Source organism: Halichoerus grypus, chromosome 14 (assembly GCF_964656455.1).
Source record: "Halichoerus grypus chromosome 14, mHalGry1.hap1.1, whole genome shotgun sequence".
NCBI classification, from domain to species: domain Eukaryota; kingdom Metazoa; phylum Chordata; class Mammalia; order Carnivora; family Phocidae; genus Halichoerus; species Halichoerus grypus.
The window spans coordinates 9,003,804-9,021,994 of record NC_135725.1 but is presented as its reverse complement, the minus strand read 5'-3'; the positions used below and the strand labels follow the sequence as shown (position 1 = coordinate 9,021,994).

The 18,191-nt window shown below is 45.4% G+C and overlaps 1 protein-coding gene and 1 long non-coding RNA gene across 8 annotated transcripts in view; both read left to right on the top strand.

Annotated features, from left to right (window-relative positions):
• The window catches only part of SMARCA2 (SWI/SNF related BAF chromatin remodeling complex subunit ATPase 2), a 178,174-nt gene that overhangs the window by 126,384 nt on the left and 33,599 nt on the right, over positions 1 to 18,191 (top strand). For 6 of the 7 annotated variants that reach the window (XM_036076061.2, XM_078061321.1, XM_036076065.2 and 3 more), the window contains exons 28-29: positions 6,702 to 6,919; positions 15,014 to 15,067. In XM_036076061.2, coding sequence (XP_035931954.2) covers positions 6,702 to 6,919; positions 15,014 to 15,067 — 272 coding nt within the window. The remainder of the gene's footprint in view (positions 1 to 6,701; positions 6,920 to 15,013; positions 15,068 to 18,191) is intronic. The other variant, XM_078061322.1, reaches the window with a different exon arrangement.
• On the top strand, positions 10,196 to 11,285 carry LOC144380018 (uncharacterized). Its single transcript, XR_013443686.1, has 2 exons — positions 10,196 to 11,044; positions 11,139 to 11,285. It is a non-coding gene; the product is annotated as an uncharacterized LOC144380018 (long non-coding RNA).

Below are 18,191 nucleotides of genomic sequence, written 5' to 3'. Positions count from 1 at the left end.
GGGCTGCAGTGCTTTTGATTTCTTGCGTTGTGTTACTTACGTGTTCCCCTCCCTTAATTTGTCTATTACTGGTCGTCTTTAAGCAGAACAAGCATCCTACTCTGAGCCACCCTCTCCTTAGGATTTGATGCTTTTCACCCACAGGGTGGGTTATAGCTCTGAGAATCTGTCTTGTGTAGAAGCCCTCAAGAGGGCTCCGTGTCCCAGGCAAGCCCCAAAGAGAACCATTTCTTTGGCTTGAGGGCCTCCAGATGAGGTGATACTCTGTCATTGTCCATTACCTGTCTATCTCAAAACCATCAGGTTAATCTTTGTAAGCGGTGAAATTACACGCCACAATCTGTCACCTTCTTTTGGCATTTCATTTTTTATTTTAATATACTGAGAACCTTGAAGTCCGAGGTGACCCAGCCTTCGCTTGTGGGGTGAGTGGGTTGTGAGTTATAGTAACTGATAAATGGTCTCGGGATAAGAAAGCAGAGCTGTGTTTCTTTTCATTCTCCATCGTTTGTCTAAGCCTCTTGCTAGCTCACAAATTCTCTCTGGTTCTTTATTCCACCCAAGGGAGCTGGGGCGTCGCGCGTGCCGAATTTGTGAGAACAGAGGTGTCCGTGCATCATGTTTATAATGCGGTAGTGTCTACAGAGCCCGGTGTTTCTGGGGCCACCCTCTACTAAATCTAAAAGTCATGCTCTGAACAGAGTACTGGGCTCAGTACTCCCCAAAAGGTACCATATGGATTCTTAGTTGATCCTGTGGCTGAAATAAGTTTTATACTTCCTATCCTTATTTTTTCCCCTCGTCCCACCCCAAAATTGCTTTTACCTGAAATACGGTTCTAATTTGCCTTGTCTCAGTTGTATGAGCTCACCTCCTTCCTTCTTCCTCTAGGTTTCCTTAGGTAGCTTCCTTACGCCATTAGGGGGAAAAGAGCACCTTGGTTCGTTTTCGCAAAAGTGATCTGAAGTGGTTGAATAAGAAACCAAAAAGCTCACTGTACTGAGAATTTGGTTAATGGTGGCTCCTGGCACTTGCCCTTAATGGCCAGCCCTGCCCATTGCAGTGGCCAGCTCCCAGGTGCCTGACGAATGAGTGAAGTAAGAAAGGGTCCCCTGAATTAATAGCTCATCATCAGTTGATTGCACCACAGTGAAAAAGAAAAAAAAATATATGCTTAAAAAAACAAAAACCTTTTAGATCAACTCCTCTCTTTCCTTGAATATCTGAGGCACTTGTTAACAAAACTATAAACTTTGTGAATCGATATGCCATCATATACAGGTATTTTCATACATCCTGGGTATTACCTTAATAACCTCAGAATGGATAAGGATTTTTGGAAAAGGCTCCTTGTCCCTGGCGAGGGCGAGACGGAACATGCTACCCGTTGAAAATGCTGTAAGGTCTGAGGCAGGAGGGAAAGCTAGCAAGACTTCACTGGTATTGTGCGCTGTGTTGAGGTGGTAGGAACACGTAGGAACCTGCCGTTGGGTTTGTTTGTTTCTTAAATATTTACAGAGTCTGATTCCCCCACCCCTTCCCCAACCCCGTGACTTTTCTTTTTTTGGTTGTGGTAAGAAGCACATCATGCAAAATCGACTTTTCACCATTCCGAGTGTACGTTTTAGCCGAGTGTACATTTTAGTGCAACCATCACTCCTATGTACTGCAGAACTCGTTCATTATCCCAGCCCGAAAGTATACACTCCTCGAACACCTAACTCTCCACTCCGTGCCCGGCAACCTCTGTTCTTTCTCATGTAAGTGGAATCAGTATTTGTCCCTTCGCTGTCTGGCTTATTCTACCTTGGGAATTTGGTTTTTATGCCGATTTATCTAACAGGTTGCTTTCGGGGATGGTAATGATCAAAAACCTAAAATTTGTCCCAAGCCCCAAGTCTGAAATCCTGTATCCAGAAGTGCTATGGTGTTTATTAAACCAAGTGACTAAAATGAGGTGGCATTTTGGGCAAGAACTCCATGTTCGATTTGTTGCTGTCATAAAATAAAAAAAAAAAAAATCCCTATTGTAAGAAAATTTCCCGTACGTGAAATCTTAAAGTTTGCTAAAAATCCACTTTTTTGCCACTGCTACTGCTGGTAATCTGGTTGTCTGGGGGATCATTGCCTGTCTTACTGGCTTCCAGGGTCTGGGCAGGGATAGAGAGTGGGTTAGCCTCCCAGCCTCCCCTAATGTTAGAATCAAGTTTAGCAGTGTGTGAGTGGTCTTCAGGAAGCAATGTGGTATTGACGTGTAATTGTCTTAACCCACATGCTTTAATGCTTAGCCCTCCATCTGTAGCCCTACCCCCACCCCAGCAGTATTTAGGATCCTCTTCTGGAATCTAATGCAAGTTCCTAAAGGAGAAAGATACCCTCCCCACCTTCCCCCCCACCCCCCCCACCCCCCGGGAGAGCAAGAAGACCTTGTCAGTGGGCAGAAAACAGTGATATTTAAACATCCGAGTTAGGTATGAGAATACGGAATCTCCCATTTCCTATCCAAGAAATTTCCCATGCATTGTCTAGATGTCTTTAGAATTGCTCCTTTTGATTTTTCTGAAGATGGTCTGTTCCGCCGTTGGGGGGGCTGTGCCCCTGTGTGTGGTGAGCTTGGAGATCCCAAGTGGAAAAGGCAACCACAGCGAAACAATACCCCGGGAGTTGCCTGTGGCTTTTGTTTGCTTGTCCCTGTTTACCTATTCACAGCCACGGATCCTTTCTGCTCTGCTGTGTGTTACTGAGGTCAGGTGTAATAGCGCCCCATTGCAGCGCGGGTTAAGGACAAGGATCATGCCGACTTTCTGTACTGTCCGTCTTCCCCTAAAAGACCTAGCATGTGTAAGGATGACAGAGAGGGGCACAGACCAGACCCACGTGTGGACGATTTCCCGGTCAGGTCTGCCATGTGCTTTTTGCAAAAGCTGCAAAAGTGTTTGCTCTCAAACCACTTACCCTGCACAACGGTCTCCTACATTCTGTTATCAGAACCTACGCGCTGCTTTCTTAGGAGCTAATTGAACAAGGAGCCAGTCTGTATCTCGTTCTTGCACATCCTGTGTCGTGAAAATGTATTCTTCCAAAAAAAAGAGAAAGAAAGGAAGAAAGCAAGAAAAGAAAGAAAGCGAAAGAAGTGGGGGGGGGGGGGGAAGAAAAGGTTGCCATCCAGTGGAGGAAGGAGTAATTCCCAGCTTCATTCAGGAAAAACGCAGGCTGGAATATGCTTAACTATTTTAACTTGGCTGGGGATTTTTATCACCAGAAGGGTTTTTAGTGACATCCGGAGCCAAGCGGGTGCAGTGCGCCTTTAAGGAAAGAAGTGCCTCACCAAACTTCCCCGTAGTTGTATCTCACCGTGTGCATAGGGGAGGAAAGTGTTAATTTCTTATTTGTACACTTTTTTTCCCCCGACTTCCTTCCTATTCACTTCATTAAATCTAGAGGCAGTTCAGCATGGGAGCCGTCTGTATGTTGAATTAGGGCTCGCACTCTTGCGCAACACGTCACCAGTCGGAAACTGGGGGTTTGCTTCTGTGATTTATTTCATTATTGTGCTGGTAAAAGGTTTGGAAGGGCATTCTTTTCGGGGTAGTACTTTAGCATTGTGTAGCAAGTTTTTTTTTTTTTTTTTTTTTTTGGTGACCCCCCCTCCCCGCCTAGCACTGAGTTGAGTCAGTTGAGCCAATTTGATAAATATTTTTTAAAAAAAATAAAAGAACAGTTTTAAATTTCCATGAATAATTTTTACTTCCATGCAGGAGTAATCTTACTCTACTTCTTTAAGTGCGAAAAGCACTGGGAAATATTTAGTGATTTGATTTCCATTAGAAAAAGACCCTTAGAAATCCCTGAACATAAAGTACTGCATATGGATGTGTTTGGGGTCTTTGGGGAGGAGGGAAGGTGCTTTGTAGCTGACTGCATTCCTGCATAAAACCTTAATTTAAGGGGAATAATGGTCAGTACTTTGTGTGTTTCCTTTTGATTCCAAAACCTAAATGTAATACGAATCTGCACGTATTAGCAATTGTCATAAACATTGTCTCCACTAGTTCTTTTTGCAATTGAATTTGTTTTCGCTTCTTAGCTACTCCCAGATTTAGAGATTGATAAGTCCAAATATCACGAGCTTATGCTTTGTTCCGTTTTTGTTTTTTTTTTTTTTCAAAATTAAGGGGAGGGGGTGAGTTTAGAGCTATCCTTTTTACGACTTCCCCCTCTTCATGTACCCCACTGAAAAAAACAATGAAAAATTTTACAGCAGGAAACTGAAAGGGAAGTGTCACAGTTCGGGATTTTCTTTAAGGAGAAAGAATGACATTGTATTAAAATGTTTGAACTTGAGAACATGCACATTGCTTTTACTGACATGGATTTAATGAAAAAAATTCTTTTATAACAAAAAAAAAATCAGATTGCTCCAAAAACATGCAGCCTATTTTTTTAAAGCACTAAAATGATGTTTAAAATACCAAAAAAAAAAAAAAAGCTTAAATTGTTTTTAATTTTGTAAAATAAATTTGAATATTAATTTGTTTTCTTATTGGCTTAATTGTGAAAATGAGAGCAAGAATCAGAAACCATCTGAGCTAAAAAATCTCTAATTCTGCTGCCTGGAATAATAAGGGGGAAAAAATATGATAAGTAGTTGTCAATATTAAAACAGGCTGAAGGAGGAAGGCTTCGGGCCTTGTAGTAGGTAGAATGAAACAGCAGATTTGAGTATCCACAATCCTTTCAGTATTAAATTTTCAGTAAAATAAAATTACTTGTATATGAAAACATAGCCTTTCCCCAGCTCTCTTTTTTTTCCTGATCAGCTGATGAAGAGACTAGCAGCTCGCTGCTTTGCTGGCTTGTTAATTTTATCCCCACTAACTGTGATTTCCGATAGCCGGCCTGCTGATAGTGGTAAGGTAAATATCCTTTTTCGTTGCCGTCTTGAAGATTCAGTAGAACTACATCCCAGGCATGTGTAGGTGTGTAACACATCAAAAGCCGGTGTTCTCCGTATTTCTGTGTGCAACTGGGTGCCTGAGGAGAGCAGTACCATTAACTGTTGACAGCCTTGCATGCTGTATTTATTATTAGCATGTTCAGTCTCCAAGATTTGCGGGACAATTTCCTTTTCTTCATCTTTGCTTAGCTGCAGTGTGTTTAGCTGTATAGTGGGTGTCCTGCTTTTAGGCAAATGAATATTAACGAAATAATGTGGAGCTTTTTCTTTTTTTTTCCTTTTTTTTTTTTCTTCTATTTTCCTCATAACTCATCAGATCTCGCCTCCTTCATAGTGGTTATCTGAACACTGTAGGATCGTGATGGAAATTGTCTTTTGATTATTAAGGCCTAGCCTCAGACTGTCCCTTAGGATTCTTGTCTGTGTGCATGTTGCTTCTATGGGTTTGCACATTGGAAAGATGCACAGAAAACCTTCTTTTAATCCCACTAGCATTTTTCACATGTCAGGTTGTTTTGTGTTCTGCACCAGGTTTTCTTCATAAAACCTTTCTTTTTCAGGAGGCATTGTACACAAGTGAAAGAAATTATGTCTGAGCTGTAATCACTCTTTATATTGATTGTTATACTCACATGATCATAAATATTAGCCATGTTTGGTGCTGTGGAGAAATGAAGGTAATTGCTTTATGATTAGGGCTCTTTCAGCTACGAGAAAGGATTGATTAGCATTTGCATACTGGAAGCAATATTGAGAGGCAGGAGAAACAAACAGCAACGTCAGTTATTTTGTGTGAGAAAGCAGTCTTGAAATGTAATTTAAAGGTTTTTTTAAAAAAATTTTCTTTTTCATGGTCAAATGTCCTTTTATCTTTTTTTTTTTTTTTCATTGCAGTTTTCTTGTATTTTTCTTAAGTTCTGAGATTTACCAGGTGGTGGGGGGGGGGAAGAAAGTTTAAACTTCTGGGTCTGTCACATGGATCTTTTTAGCCATTTACGAACAGGTTTCTTTTATACCTGGTTGTTTTTATAGCAATTTTATTATCTCTCTGCATTAGTGCTGCTGGCTCTGGTTTAAAGCAAGCGTTTGCAGGTAATTGGAAAAAAAAGTATTTGTTGTTTGTGAGTGTGTGTGTTCTTTATCAGATGATTTAAGTGCGTTTACCAAGGAATGTGGCTTTGTACTTCCTGTTTCCTTGTTTACCAATTGCTACGTTAGAACAAAATCTGGATGGAATTCTGATTTATGTTGTGAATCATGAGTAAATTGATGTAAAACCTCAAAGATGGGTCAGAGCTTATATGATTGTAAGGACGTATTCTTAGAGGGATTTTTTTTTTCTTCACCCACCCCTCATTTTGTTTTGTTTTACCGTTCCCCGCCCCCCTTACAGTAATGAGACAATTAAGGTCTTTTTCTTACATCGAGCTAAAATTTCATTTGGATTCAGTTATCTTTCAGACACTTTAAATGTATAGCTCTTTTTGTATCGTCATTTCTTCTCACTATTAGTGTTTCCGGCTTTCAACATATTTTGTTCACAGATTAGACGTGGTTTAAAGACGCATTGATTCAATATGGCGGTCTTTGCTCCTCTTACCTGACTGGTTACTGTTAACTTCTATTTTTTATTATTTCATTTCTGTTAGTTTCATTTTATTCTTACTATTCAGGTTGGCTTTTTAAACTTTTCTTGGTGATTCTCCCGTCTTGAATTTTCCTCCTTCATTCCCTGTTACACTAGGCCATTGAAGACGGCAATTTGGAAGAAATGGAAGAGGAAGTCCGGCTCAAGAAGCGAAAAAGACGAAGAAATGTGGATAAAGATCCTGCAAAAGAAGACGTGGAGAAGGCCAAGAAGAGAAGAGGCCGCCCTCCAGCTGAGAAACTATCCCCAAATCCCCCCAAACTGACGAAGCAGATGAACGCCATCATCGATACTGTGATAAACTATAAGGACAGGTGAGTGTTTCACTCCTACCCCTTGATCATCTTCACAAAGAGTGCGGTTGATGCCACAGAGCAAGATTTAGGAAGGTGCGCGCTGGGGTGTTAAGGCTCTTTCTAGTTACGTTTCACAGCTCTTGCCCCAAAGGTGTCCGCAGCCTTGTGCCAGGTTCACAATGGCTGCCGTTGCTATGTCGGATGCTGTTTTACTGGCTGTTATTTGAGATATTTGGAGACAGGAGTTTAGGTTACAAAATTGAAGTCTAAGCTGGAGGAGGAGTCTTAAGGATCTCTGAAATACCATCCTTTTGGTAAGGATTTGGAATGGTAGCGTGAAATTATACTTTTGGGCTGAGTTGTTAGGGAGAGAAGAATCCTAGCATACTTAAGGTAAATATTTCGTGTCAAGACTCTGATGAAAAAACCAAACAGATGCTTCGACAAAAATGCCGTTCCTTCTTTCCTTCCAACACACTTGAACGTCTGAGCGCTTGTTTCAAACCCTCTCCTTCTTCGTAATGATACTACTTAGACGTGGCATTTCAGCAGATGTAACTCGTGTTCGTGGAACTTTTCAGTGTAATGTTGAGAAATCTGTGCTGGGCACTATTATCCCCAGACCTGTGTAGGTCAGCCTGATACAGTAGATAAACTAGTTGGGCTACATTTTGGGTAGTTGTTTTGGTTTCTGCTTGATAGTCATGTGATGCAGTTTTCATAGGAAGAGCACATCTCGTTCCAATTAAAGAATTGATAGGAAACAATTAAACATTGTATTTCTCTGGATGGCATAGCGGCATTGATCAGTTTTTGGTTACTAATCTTTTTTTTTTTTTTTTTTTACATTAACTAGTGTTGCTCTGTACACCTGGGCATGTTTAACATGAATAAGTTGTGATTTCAGTTTTTCATTGTGACTTTGGTGCATGTTTTATACCAAGAAGAAAACCTCATTATAAAGGTGAAGTAGTATAAAAAAGAAAATACTTTCCACCCAGAGGTTTTATTGTTAGGTCTTCATTATATTATCCCTAAGGAGTTTCCGGAAGTGGTGGAAAGTGGCAGGAGGAGGTATGTGTGAAAGAGTCAGAATTTCATGCCCCTCTTTGCGTCCTAGATCTTTTGCTTACTCTTTTTACTTTTTGTTTCTTCTTCTTTTTTTTTTTTTTTTTTTTTGGTTGGTGTTGTTACTTTTTTTCAAGTGCATCCCCTTGCATATTTCGGCAGTGGTGACAAAGAGCAGTCCCATTATATTGGGTTTGGATAAGCTGCTCATTGACACAGGGGAATGACAGCCATCCAAGGAATGAAAATTTGGCCACAAGTCCGTTTCTTTGACCAGAGTGAACATGCAGATTTCTTTGTAAACCAAGAGTCCATAACTCTGTCAAGTTTCTCTCTGTCCCCAGCCCTACCAATAGATGTGCCACAGGCAGGAATGGTTTCCAGGAAACCAGCTTGGACAATGATGCCTTATTTGATCAGCCCCTGGTGCAAGGAAAAGTAAGTCGGGTCACTCTTGCATATGCCACCAACGCTTTTGCCATTGTCTCAGGAGAGGTAGCATCTGTCACTTTGCCCAGGTGTGCCTTGTTGATAACCTGCTGAGTGAGTCTAGGGCCCAGGGAACACTGAGACGAGCCAAGAAGAGGTTCAGAAGCTTGGCCTTTTATTCCAGGTGACGGCTCGCTCCTCCTTTAATGGTGTGAAAGAGGTCACCAGCTGGTGGACCACATACCGCCAACAGATGGATTGATTCTATGGTTCATGTTGTTGCGGTGGGGGAAGGGAGGACAAAAAGAAAGCAAGCAAACGCATGAAACTGGCGAGATTTTCTATCAACTTCAGGTGTTTTCCATTCTGTCCGAAAAACCTAAAGATCTTGCTACGTTCTACTCAGGTTTCCCTAAGGTCACAATTGGTGGCAATGGAGATGTGGCCACCCCCTCCCCACGGGCTCTCCTGCTCTGGGGTGCCCCCACTCCCCATCACCTGCTGCCACCCTTCCAGTGTGGAATGCTGGTGGCCATTGGTCACCATGCCTTTCCCACCTGGCCCTTTATATTACTGCTGGCTCCATACCCTTTTGGGTTTATGACTTCCTGAAACACATAGCTGTGGGCTGACCACGCTCCTCGAAACCCCCACCAAATGCGAGGTTCCATCCCTTAGCCCTGAGCTAAGCACAGCCAGGTAGCTGACGGCACAAGCTCTCACCTGGGTTCAGCTACCCGTGTTTGAGTCTTGAATCCAGCATCTACTACCTGTGGGGCACTGGGGCACCTTCCTCAACCTCTCTGAGCCGGTTTGCCTCATCCACGAAATGGAAGGATTGACCGTGGCTGCCTCGAGAGGCGTTCCGTGACTTTGAGGAGTTAATACAGGCCAAGCGGGTGGAGGCGTCTCATTGCTAATAATCAGCCTCTCCGACTACTATTAGCTCATCAGGTGGGTAAAGGGAGCTCGGAGCCCTTGAAAGGAAGTGTCCTTGCTGATAGAATTTCCATCCTCCCCGCCCCCCCCCCGAAAATAGAAAACACAGTTTCACTGGGACTGATTATTGAGCATGTCTCTGCTTGTATGGTAGGGGGAAAGAATATTTATATATTTTAGCATGCAGACTTTAAGTACTTTTTTTTTTTTTCTCCCCATTCTCTGGTTTCAATTACTTATTTAACCCTTGCTTAAAAAGTACCCTCCTAAGGCCCATCCTGTCAGCTTCCACATTTGGGTGCATTCTACGGAGCATGTACTCAGTCGCTGTTGCGTGTTTCATGGATTGTTCGTGTTAGTAATCTAGAAAAAGCACTGATTCTGAATATTTCTGTGTTTTATTTCTCTTACCCAACTTGGTTCTCAAGTAGGAGGCTCTCAAATTAGGCGGGCCTTAATTGGATACATTGTTATATTTTTGTTGGTTTTAGAAAATACTGCTGGGAAATGTACCTACCCCTCCATGTGTTGAGATTTCTGTACCATTAAAATCAGCTACTAATATAGTAACTCAACCTACCTGTGCAAGAAATACCACCAGTACTCACCTCCCTCCTATCACCTCAGCCAAATGTTAGTGCTCTGACAGCCATACAGATCAGCGGTGTATTAAATAAGAACTGCCATCTATATTTAACTGATATATAAGAATTAATTAGCTCTCATGAGACAGTTTTTTCAAAGTTCTTGCATGATTCTGGGACAGATGTATCTTTCTTTTTTATAAAGAACTAGGATAATTTAAGCATCTATTTATTCCCTTTGTTTTCAGTGCCAGGCCTTTTTTTTTTTTTTTTCTTTAAGGAGGGTACTTTTTAAAATGTGACCCCAAAGAGCCAGTAATTTTGTGTGATTCACAAATGTAAAATCCTTCTGCAGTAATTGCTATCAGAAGGTAGTACTTACTGGTCAGCTATTATTCGTTCCTATCCTTTTCTTTTCCCTAAATTAAGTAGTATTTGTTTTGACTTATATTATGCATTGTTTTCTGTTTCTGTAGGAGGTTTTTAAAAATCCTCTTGTAAGATTATGTAATATTTAACCTCAGACTCGATTTCTTTAAAAAAGGGATTCATCCTACTCTGCATTTGTAACCCTTTAAAACTGCCCCTGGGATGAGATCTAGAACAAGGTGGTGAGGGGTAGGGTCTCCTAGAGAGAGCTGTCCCAAGTCGAGAGACGTGGCTTAAAGTTGCTTGGATAAGGGAAAGATTCTAGAGGGATTCAGGGTTTTAGCTCTCCCTGGTCCATCTTCCCATAACCCAGGTGTGTCTCCCACACCACGTTGGACAGACCACCATCCAACCTGTGTGTGGACACTCCCAAGAGTTAGTTCACTGTGTTAGGGGGCAGTTCATGACACTGAAGGATACCTCTTAACACAATAGTCATTTCCTGTATTAAAATGGATTCAGCCTTCTGTCGTCTAGCTATTTGTTCTCCTTGGATCTTCAGAGAGTAAACCTGTTCCTCATTTCAAGAAAAGTCCTTTGTGAACAACGTATCCACCTCAGGACATTCTCCTTGAGGTTGAAACCCCTCCCTTTGCTGAGTGATACCTAGACGTGCACAGTTCTGGTCCCCTTCCTTGGGCACATCCTGCTTTCTTAGTGTCCCGTTGAACATACGGCATCCAGAATTCCAAAGGTATTCCCATGGCTAAGTACAGGGTGGTTAGCTTCCTTGGGCGGGATACCAATATTCTGTTACCATGACTCAAGAGTGTATTAATGTTTTCCAGCAACTCTGACACAGACTTAACCTTTATGGAACATGGGACTTGTTGAAAAGCTTCCATTCCCCAAAACATGCAGAAAGCTCTTTTGTCACTCGATGCTGCCAAGGTTAGCCTTCAACTAAGCATTTGATTTTTTTTTTTTTTTTTTTTTTTTTTAACTGTATCTACTGACTTCATTCTTTCCCCGGTCAGTTCTGTTTAACTGATTCATGTCCCATCTTTCTAGTCTACTGTTAAAACTTAATTTTTAGGCCTTTTTAAAAAATGGCTCCTAGTCTTAAGGTCTTTTTCTTTTTCTTTTCTTTTTTTTTTTGGTCATCAGAACATTTGTTATAAGCTGTTGTTGAGAAACTTCTAAAGGGCAAAGGACAGTCTCTATCCTGTGCCCCCTGAAAAATCACTTCGGGTTGACAGGAATCTAGTAACCAGTAATCCCTAAAGTTGATTAACCGTCTGCGAACTCACAGTGCATCATGTCATGCACGTTCATCTGTCCTTTGTCAAGGCTATCAAGAAAGGCTAAAACCAAGAGAGACCACATTCGTGGCCTCTCCAATCTATCCACCTAGAAACCCTGCCGAAAGAATGAAATGAGGTTAGCCTGCCAAGACTTTATCCAGGAGACCCCCTACTGGTACTCAAATGATGTTATTTATCTTCCCTAAATAGCCCTGTGGCATCTGAATAATTTCTCCTAAAAAAAATTTTTTTTTTTTTAACGGAGAGTCCACATCAAGCATAGCAGCCTCGAGTTTCCTTTTTCATTTTGACATGGGGACGCCGGCACTCTTCTCGTCTTCTGACTCCATTTCTGTTCTTTGTGATTTCTTAAACATGATTAGAAGCAATCCACACACTCCTTCAGGATGTAACTGGTTTGCACCTGGAACTTGGACTCATTTGAAGTGCCTTCCTGTGCTCCGCCGACTCCCCCACTGGTAGCTTTTGTTCAACATTTATCGTGCTTTGCTTTTCACATCTGAGCATTGTTCTCATCCCTGAAGGATCTGGAAACAGAAGCTGACGTTGTGTCGTCTCCTCACTCCCTGACCATTGTTTGAGGACTGTAGTGGGAGCATTCCAGGAGGACTGGCCCTGCTGTCTGCCAACAGTTGGGACTTCAGGGCCAGCTTTGAGGACGGACGCAGGGAAGCAGTGGGCGAGGCGGGAGATACCTGTCTGGCCAGTCTGATTGGTGGATGAAACCCTGGCCCACGGTGGGAAGTAGGGGCAGGGCTGGTGACCGCTGGGCTCCTTCCTCCCTGACACTCTTGAGGCTCTGCTGTCCTCCCTGAACAGGGACTGTCCTCTTCTTGCCTTGAATTTTAAGAAGCCTCAGTTGACATGTCTGAGAATGGTGGAAAGCCTTGGCTTGTTCTGAATTTTAGCTGTCCTCAGTTGTAGAAAATCATTTATTCATCCTGGAAATATTTATGGCATTCCTCCCTTATTTCCAGCCCTGTACTGCAGAATAGGGCCAGAGGGTAAAGAAAAAACAACAGCAACAAAACAGAAAAACCCTCAAAGTACTTACCCCACTGGCTCACCATACATGTGTTGGAGGACATAGTCTTCCTACCACATGGTCTTCCTTCCAACAGCTGACCGACCAGGGGAATTTAGGGAAGGGAGGGATCACGTGAGCTCGTTATAGGAGGACACAATGACATTTCTTGTGTTTAGGGTCACTTTTAGGAAGAAAAAAAAATGCTATCATTATAAAGACATTTACCCTGGGAAAGGAGAGGTAACATTTCATTTTATTCCATTACATTTTAGCACCTTTCCACAGAAAGACTGGGTAGACCTCTAACCTTAGGACAAAGTGTCCTCGTTTACCTCCTCTACACCCCAAAGTCACTTGTAGCGTTTCCCTCTGTTTGAGGAAGGCCGAGCTCTGCTGTCTTGGAAGGTCCACATCACATCAATCCATTCTCCAGAAGGGATGGGCTCTTGTTAAAATGTTGCCTTGTTCCAAGGTTTCCTCTCAAGTGCTTGACCTGAAGTGCATTATTTACTGGGGGGGGGGGGGGCTCTCCTGCATAGATCACCATCTGGAGGCTTCGATCCAGGGTGGACTGTTCATACCACTGTTCCTCCTGCCCCTCCAAAATGGATTTGTAGTAGCAGAGATGTTTAAAACCAAATCCACATCACTCTATTCTTTGAACTCGTTTTTAATTGTTGTTTTGGTATTTTGTACATTTTTTCTTCCCCCACCTAAGGTGATCAGATAGCTGGCCTGGGTAGGTCTGTCCCCTTGTACTCCTTACCTGAATCATTCGAAATTATTCTGCCGGGATCTCTTTTGTTCCGAGTCTTGCATCCCCTGTGATCTCCAATCTTCATTAGTTTCAGCTCACAGAACCTTGCTCATCGTTCTCCGAATTACTTACATCCTGCTCTATAAACTAAGATAGCATTTCTTGTTGCCACGTTTCTCTTCCTCCATCACTGCAGGTCCTGAGACACCGTGGTCTGTTTTTCCTCTGTGTCCCCGTGGTTACCATAATCCCCAACCCAGCGTCCCAAAGGCACAGTAGAAAAAGCGTTCCTGACCCCGTGCCTATTCCTGATACGCAGTCAGATACCAAGTTCCCTCACCACACACACAAGCATCTGTCCTGGCCACCCTGGCTTCTGTGTGGCCCCACACGCTTCTGCAGGAGGCCCTCCCCTTGGCTGGCCTGACCTGCCGCCTGTGTCCCCTGCCTCCCGTCTGCTCTTCGTCCTGTCTCTCTGGGGTGTGTATCTGATCCTGTCTCCCTGGTAACGTTGCATGGCTTCCCTTTGCCTACCGGATGATGATGATGATGATGATCCAACTTCTTAGCATGGGAAAGGTAGTCTTCCATAGTCCGGCCTTGATGACCTTCCCAACTTCGTCTTCTATCATGTCCCTTCCTGTTCTCCCTCTTCTTTCAGACATTCCAGCTCATTCTCTTTTTTCCCACCTCTCTGCTCCTCCCAGCATATGCTTTTCCCCCTCTGCCATGCCTCGAGCCCTCCTAAGAGCCAAAAGTGGCCCCAGGAAGGGATTTTTCTAGGCAGCCCCACGTAGGCGCTGCGTGCCAGCGGGTGCTGTCCTCACCTGCGGTAAGGTCTGGATGGGAGGGTAGTTTCTCCTGCAAAGTCTCACGCCCGGTATCTGCTTTATTTGCCATGGCACAAAGGGACACTAGTGTAGCAGGCTCAGGACGGCTCAACTGAAGCGGCTTCCCTAGAGGCCCGTGGAAGGGCCAGAGACCTCAGGTGGTGGCTCCTGGTCCTTTCCAGTCGCAGGGACTTACTTGCAAAGACTAGAGGTCTGGGAGGCAGAGCCAGCTACCTGGGTGGTGTCCTCTGGAGCGCCGTCCCTACGCTGGCTGCCTCCACATCGTGCGCTCCAGCTCCCGAGGTAAGTCCTGGGGCTAGGCTCGGACAGGGGCAGGTCACAGCTACTCGGGCGAGGTCACGCCCCCCGCCCCCCCCCCCCCCCCAGCCAGTGCTGCCTTGTACTGCTTCTGGGCAGTGGATGGAACCTGAGCCCTAATGCTCCCCTAGAACAGGTGCAGAGGGAAAGGGCATCGGCGTAAGAGGCATTGACGTGTTGAAGAGAAGCAGGAAAAGTCTCAGAGACGTGAGGAAATCCAGGAAATCGTTTTTTGGGGTTTTCCCCCATTGCCGGAGAACTGTGGTTTTCTCCGAGTGTGGTTCCGCCCAGGATCTCGCGTGGTCTCCCCCCAAGTCCCCTGAGTAGGCGAGGCAGGTGGGTGAGCGGGGTGAGGCTTGGAAAAGTGAAATGCCTTCCCCCAAGGTCACCCACCGTGGCAGGAAGAGCTGGGCCGGGACTCGAACCCAGGTCTTCTGACGCCGGTGTTCTTTCTACTCTACCACAGGTGTAACGTGGAGAAGGTGCCCGGTAATTCTCAGGTGGAAATAGAAGGAAACAGGTCAGGATCCGTCTTGTATCCCCTTGTCTCTGAATACAGGTATCCCTTGGCGCAGCGCACAGACCGACTCCCAAGGAGCCGGCCGCCCCTTTCTCCGCGTGCCCGCCCCCCCCCGACGGCCCCCGCTCGGGGTGCGGGATGGAGGCGCACGGATCCTCTAAATCGCCCCCCCCAGGGCTTTCGAAGGCATGTGCGCGCGCTTCAGTTTGGGTGCGCCCGCGCTCTGAGTGCCCGTCCCCCTCCCGGCCTCACCTCGGGGACGCGCTTCTGTCTTAACCCGCGCGGGCCTCCCCGCCTGGGGCTGCCTTGGCGTGGAAGCTTCCCGAAGGGCGCCTGCGGCGGTGGCGCGTCGGGAGGGCGCGGAGAAGGGCGCGCGCTGGAGTCCAGGGCCGCGTGCGGAGCGTCGGCACCCGGGTCGGCTGCTGGCCGCACCTGCCCCGGTCCTGAGCGACCCCCAGGCCCTTTGACCTTCGTGTGCCTTTGCTTCTGGGGGTGGAAAGTGCTTTCCGTCTAGAGGTTTCGGGAGAATGAGGTGGTGATGGTCGCGCGGGAGGGGGCGACGCGCAGGACTTCCCAGGGTCAGGAGCTTCTAGTCCTACTCGGAAGACGTTTTTTCTTTCAGCCAGCCTGAACTTAAAAACAGAAATAAAATTGGTATGATACTTGACTGTCCCTATTCCATTTGTGTCGGTTGACCCAGTGACATCCTTTAGAGCGTTTTTTCCCTCGCTAGCGTAGGAAGCCGCGTAGGGCCAGGAGGAAAGGGGCCTCGAAGCTTCTTCTCTAATGCGTTCCGGGATGAATACCCATCGCCAGCCGCGCAGATAAGGCGATGAAACGTGGGAATGATTTGTGCCTACCCGGGTCTGTGTGGGGATGGGACTGTTGTGCAAGATGGTTGATTTTTTGTTTCTTATTTCTTTTTTGATCATTCCTATTGGTGTTGAGGAAACAGGGTTCAGCCCTGGAAGCCAGACACTCTAACCGTGGTGTGTACTGCGGGGACCTCAAGAATTGTGTTCCGTTCTTGGCATCAGGAGACCGAACTCAGTCTGGATTTACAAATAACTTTGACTTTATTAGTTTGGCTACTTTAAATAAAGAAGCAACTTGGATAAAAGCTTCCACCACCCCTACCCCTGCCCCCCCCAATATGGAAAGGAGGCTTTATGGTCTAAATGGGGTGTGATGTGGCTAAACGCCCACCTCGGTAAACAAGAACAGACATAAGCTCCTCCCCTCTTTCCATCAAAATGGTCATGTGACCGTGAAAAGTGGATTAATCGCAACTTTAAAGAGTTTTGCAAGCCCCCCATGTCATGTCTGGGCTTTTCGTGGAGGTGATAGGGCTGTATGTAGTTGGGACCTAGATACATATGTTTTTACTGAAGACACATTTAAATTATGATTTCCAGAGCCATAGCAAGGGCCTTGACATTTCCTCTGTCCGGGCTCTGGAGTCTTTCTCGTCCCTTACTATCATGTACGCTGCTTTTTTCCATACACCCAAGTTTATGATGTGTGTTGTTCAGAGCTTGTATTAGGATGAACAGAATTTGAAAGTTCTTTTCATGTGTTCAGAAGCACTGACCATTTTCCATGCCAGTCTCTGTGTGAGTACTGAGAATGGGGTAGAAATGAATCCAGTGGAATGCCTTAAAGCGCAGTTGGCAAGAGCTACGAAGGAAGAACACGTACCCGATATGAGTACAGTGTGTACGGGGACGGAGGGGAGGGTCGCAAGGCGCGGCGAAGGTATCGGGTCTACTCGTGCACAGAGTGGGGACCCCCAAGTAGACCGCAGGGGTGGAGGACAGGGCAGAGGCACTCGGTCCCCTGTGCAGGGGCCACCGTGGTGATAGGGAAAAGCAGGACTCTCTACCGACCATGCGGATCCCAGGAGGACTGGACCCCGCAGGGCAAGGGAAGGGGGCAAAGCATGGGACAAGGTGGTGGGTGTGAGGACAGAGGTGACTTCCCAGACGTGTGATTGACAAGACTCCAGAGCAGACCGGACGTGATAGAGAACTACAGATCACTCTGGGGTCTCTGGTAAGTGAATGTGGTGCCGGTCACAGGAATGCCGGTGGAAGGACAGGTGGCATGTGTGGGTGCCACATGCGTGCACAGCTGCCCTGCCCGACATCCAATTTCTCTCCATGGCTGTAAACTGCCCTTGAGGTTGTGATTATGGTGCTAGTATTGACTATCCCTTCAGGACTAGCGAAGAAGCTCTTTTAGACGAAATTTATTTTTAGCAATGTTGGCACCAGACATTGTGTCTTTCTTTAAATAGGGGAGGGAGGCTAGGACTATGGATCTCTGGCCCAAGCACTTCTGCATATAGTAGCTCTAATTAGACGAGAGAGAAAGTTGCATGAAATAGTAGTGTGACCAAGTGGACACACTTTAGAAAATCTTCGTTGGAGGTGAAGAGCCTTTCTTCCTGCATCGGATACTTGGGGCTCAGCCTCAGGGCTGACAGTTTATCTTACGTAGCTGCAGCCTGGTGAGGTCGTAGCCTCATGCACTGTCTGGGAGGGTGCTCCCCAGACTGGGGTCCTCAAACTCCAGTCCTGTAGCTTCTTGGAGATCCCCCGGTGGTGCGGTTAGAGGCTCTGAGAAGTCTGATCAAAAGTAACCTATTGAGGTTCATTCCAGTGCATCCCAAACTCCTTCGACCAACAAAACCCCCTTCTCCAGGGAAACTTGTTAAAAATCCATTAAGCTTGTGTTCCATGGAGCACACTTTGGGAAATGCCGACCTGGAGCTCAGGAGTTGCATTTCGTCCAGGGAGAATTTGCTCAGGGAAGTGTGGATTTCAGTACTTTATTTTTCCCTCATGACAAATACTGCTACTTCTCACATGTTTAGTAGAAAAGGCTACTTGGACTCCTGGTGACTTGACACTTATTTATGATGCTCCGCCAATTATACCCGCATAAAGCAGTGGGCAGCCCACAAATAAACTTAGCCTGTCTGCTTTCCAAGGCGCAGAAGTCCTCCCGAGGCTTCAGGGTCAGTCTGGCCGGGAAGAGCAGGGTCTCTGCCTCTCAGAGCTGCAGACGGGTACCAGCATAAATGACCTCTCTCTGCGGGAGGAGGAGGAGGAGTCCCAGCTGG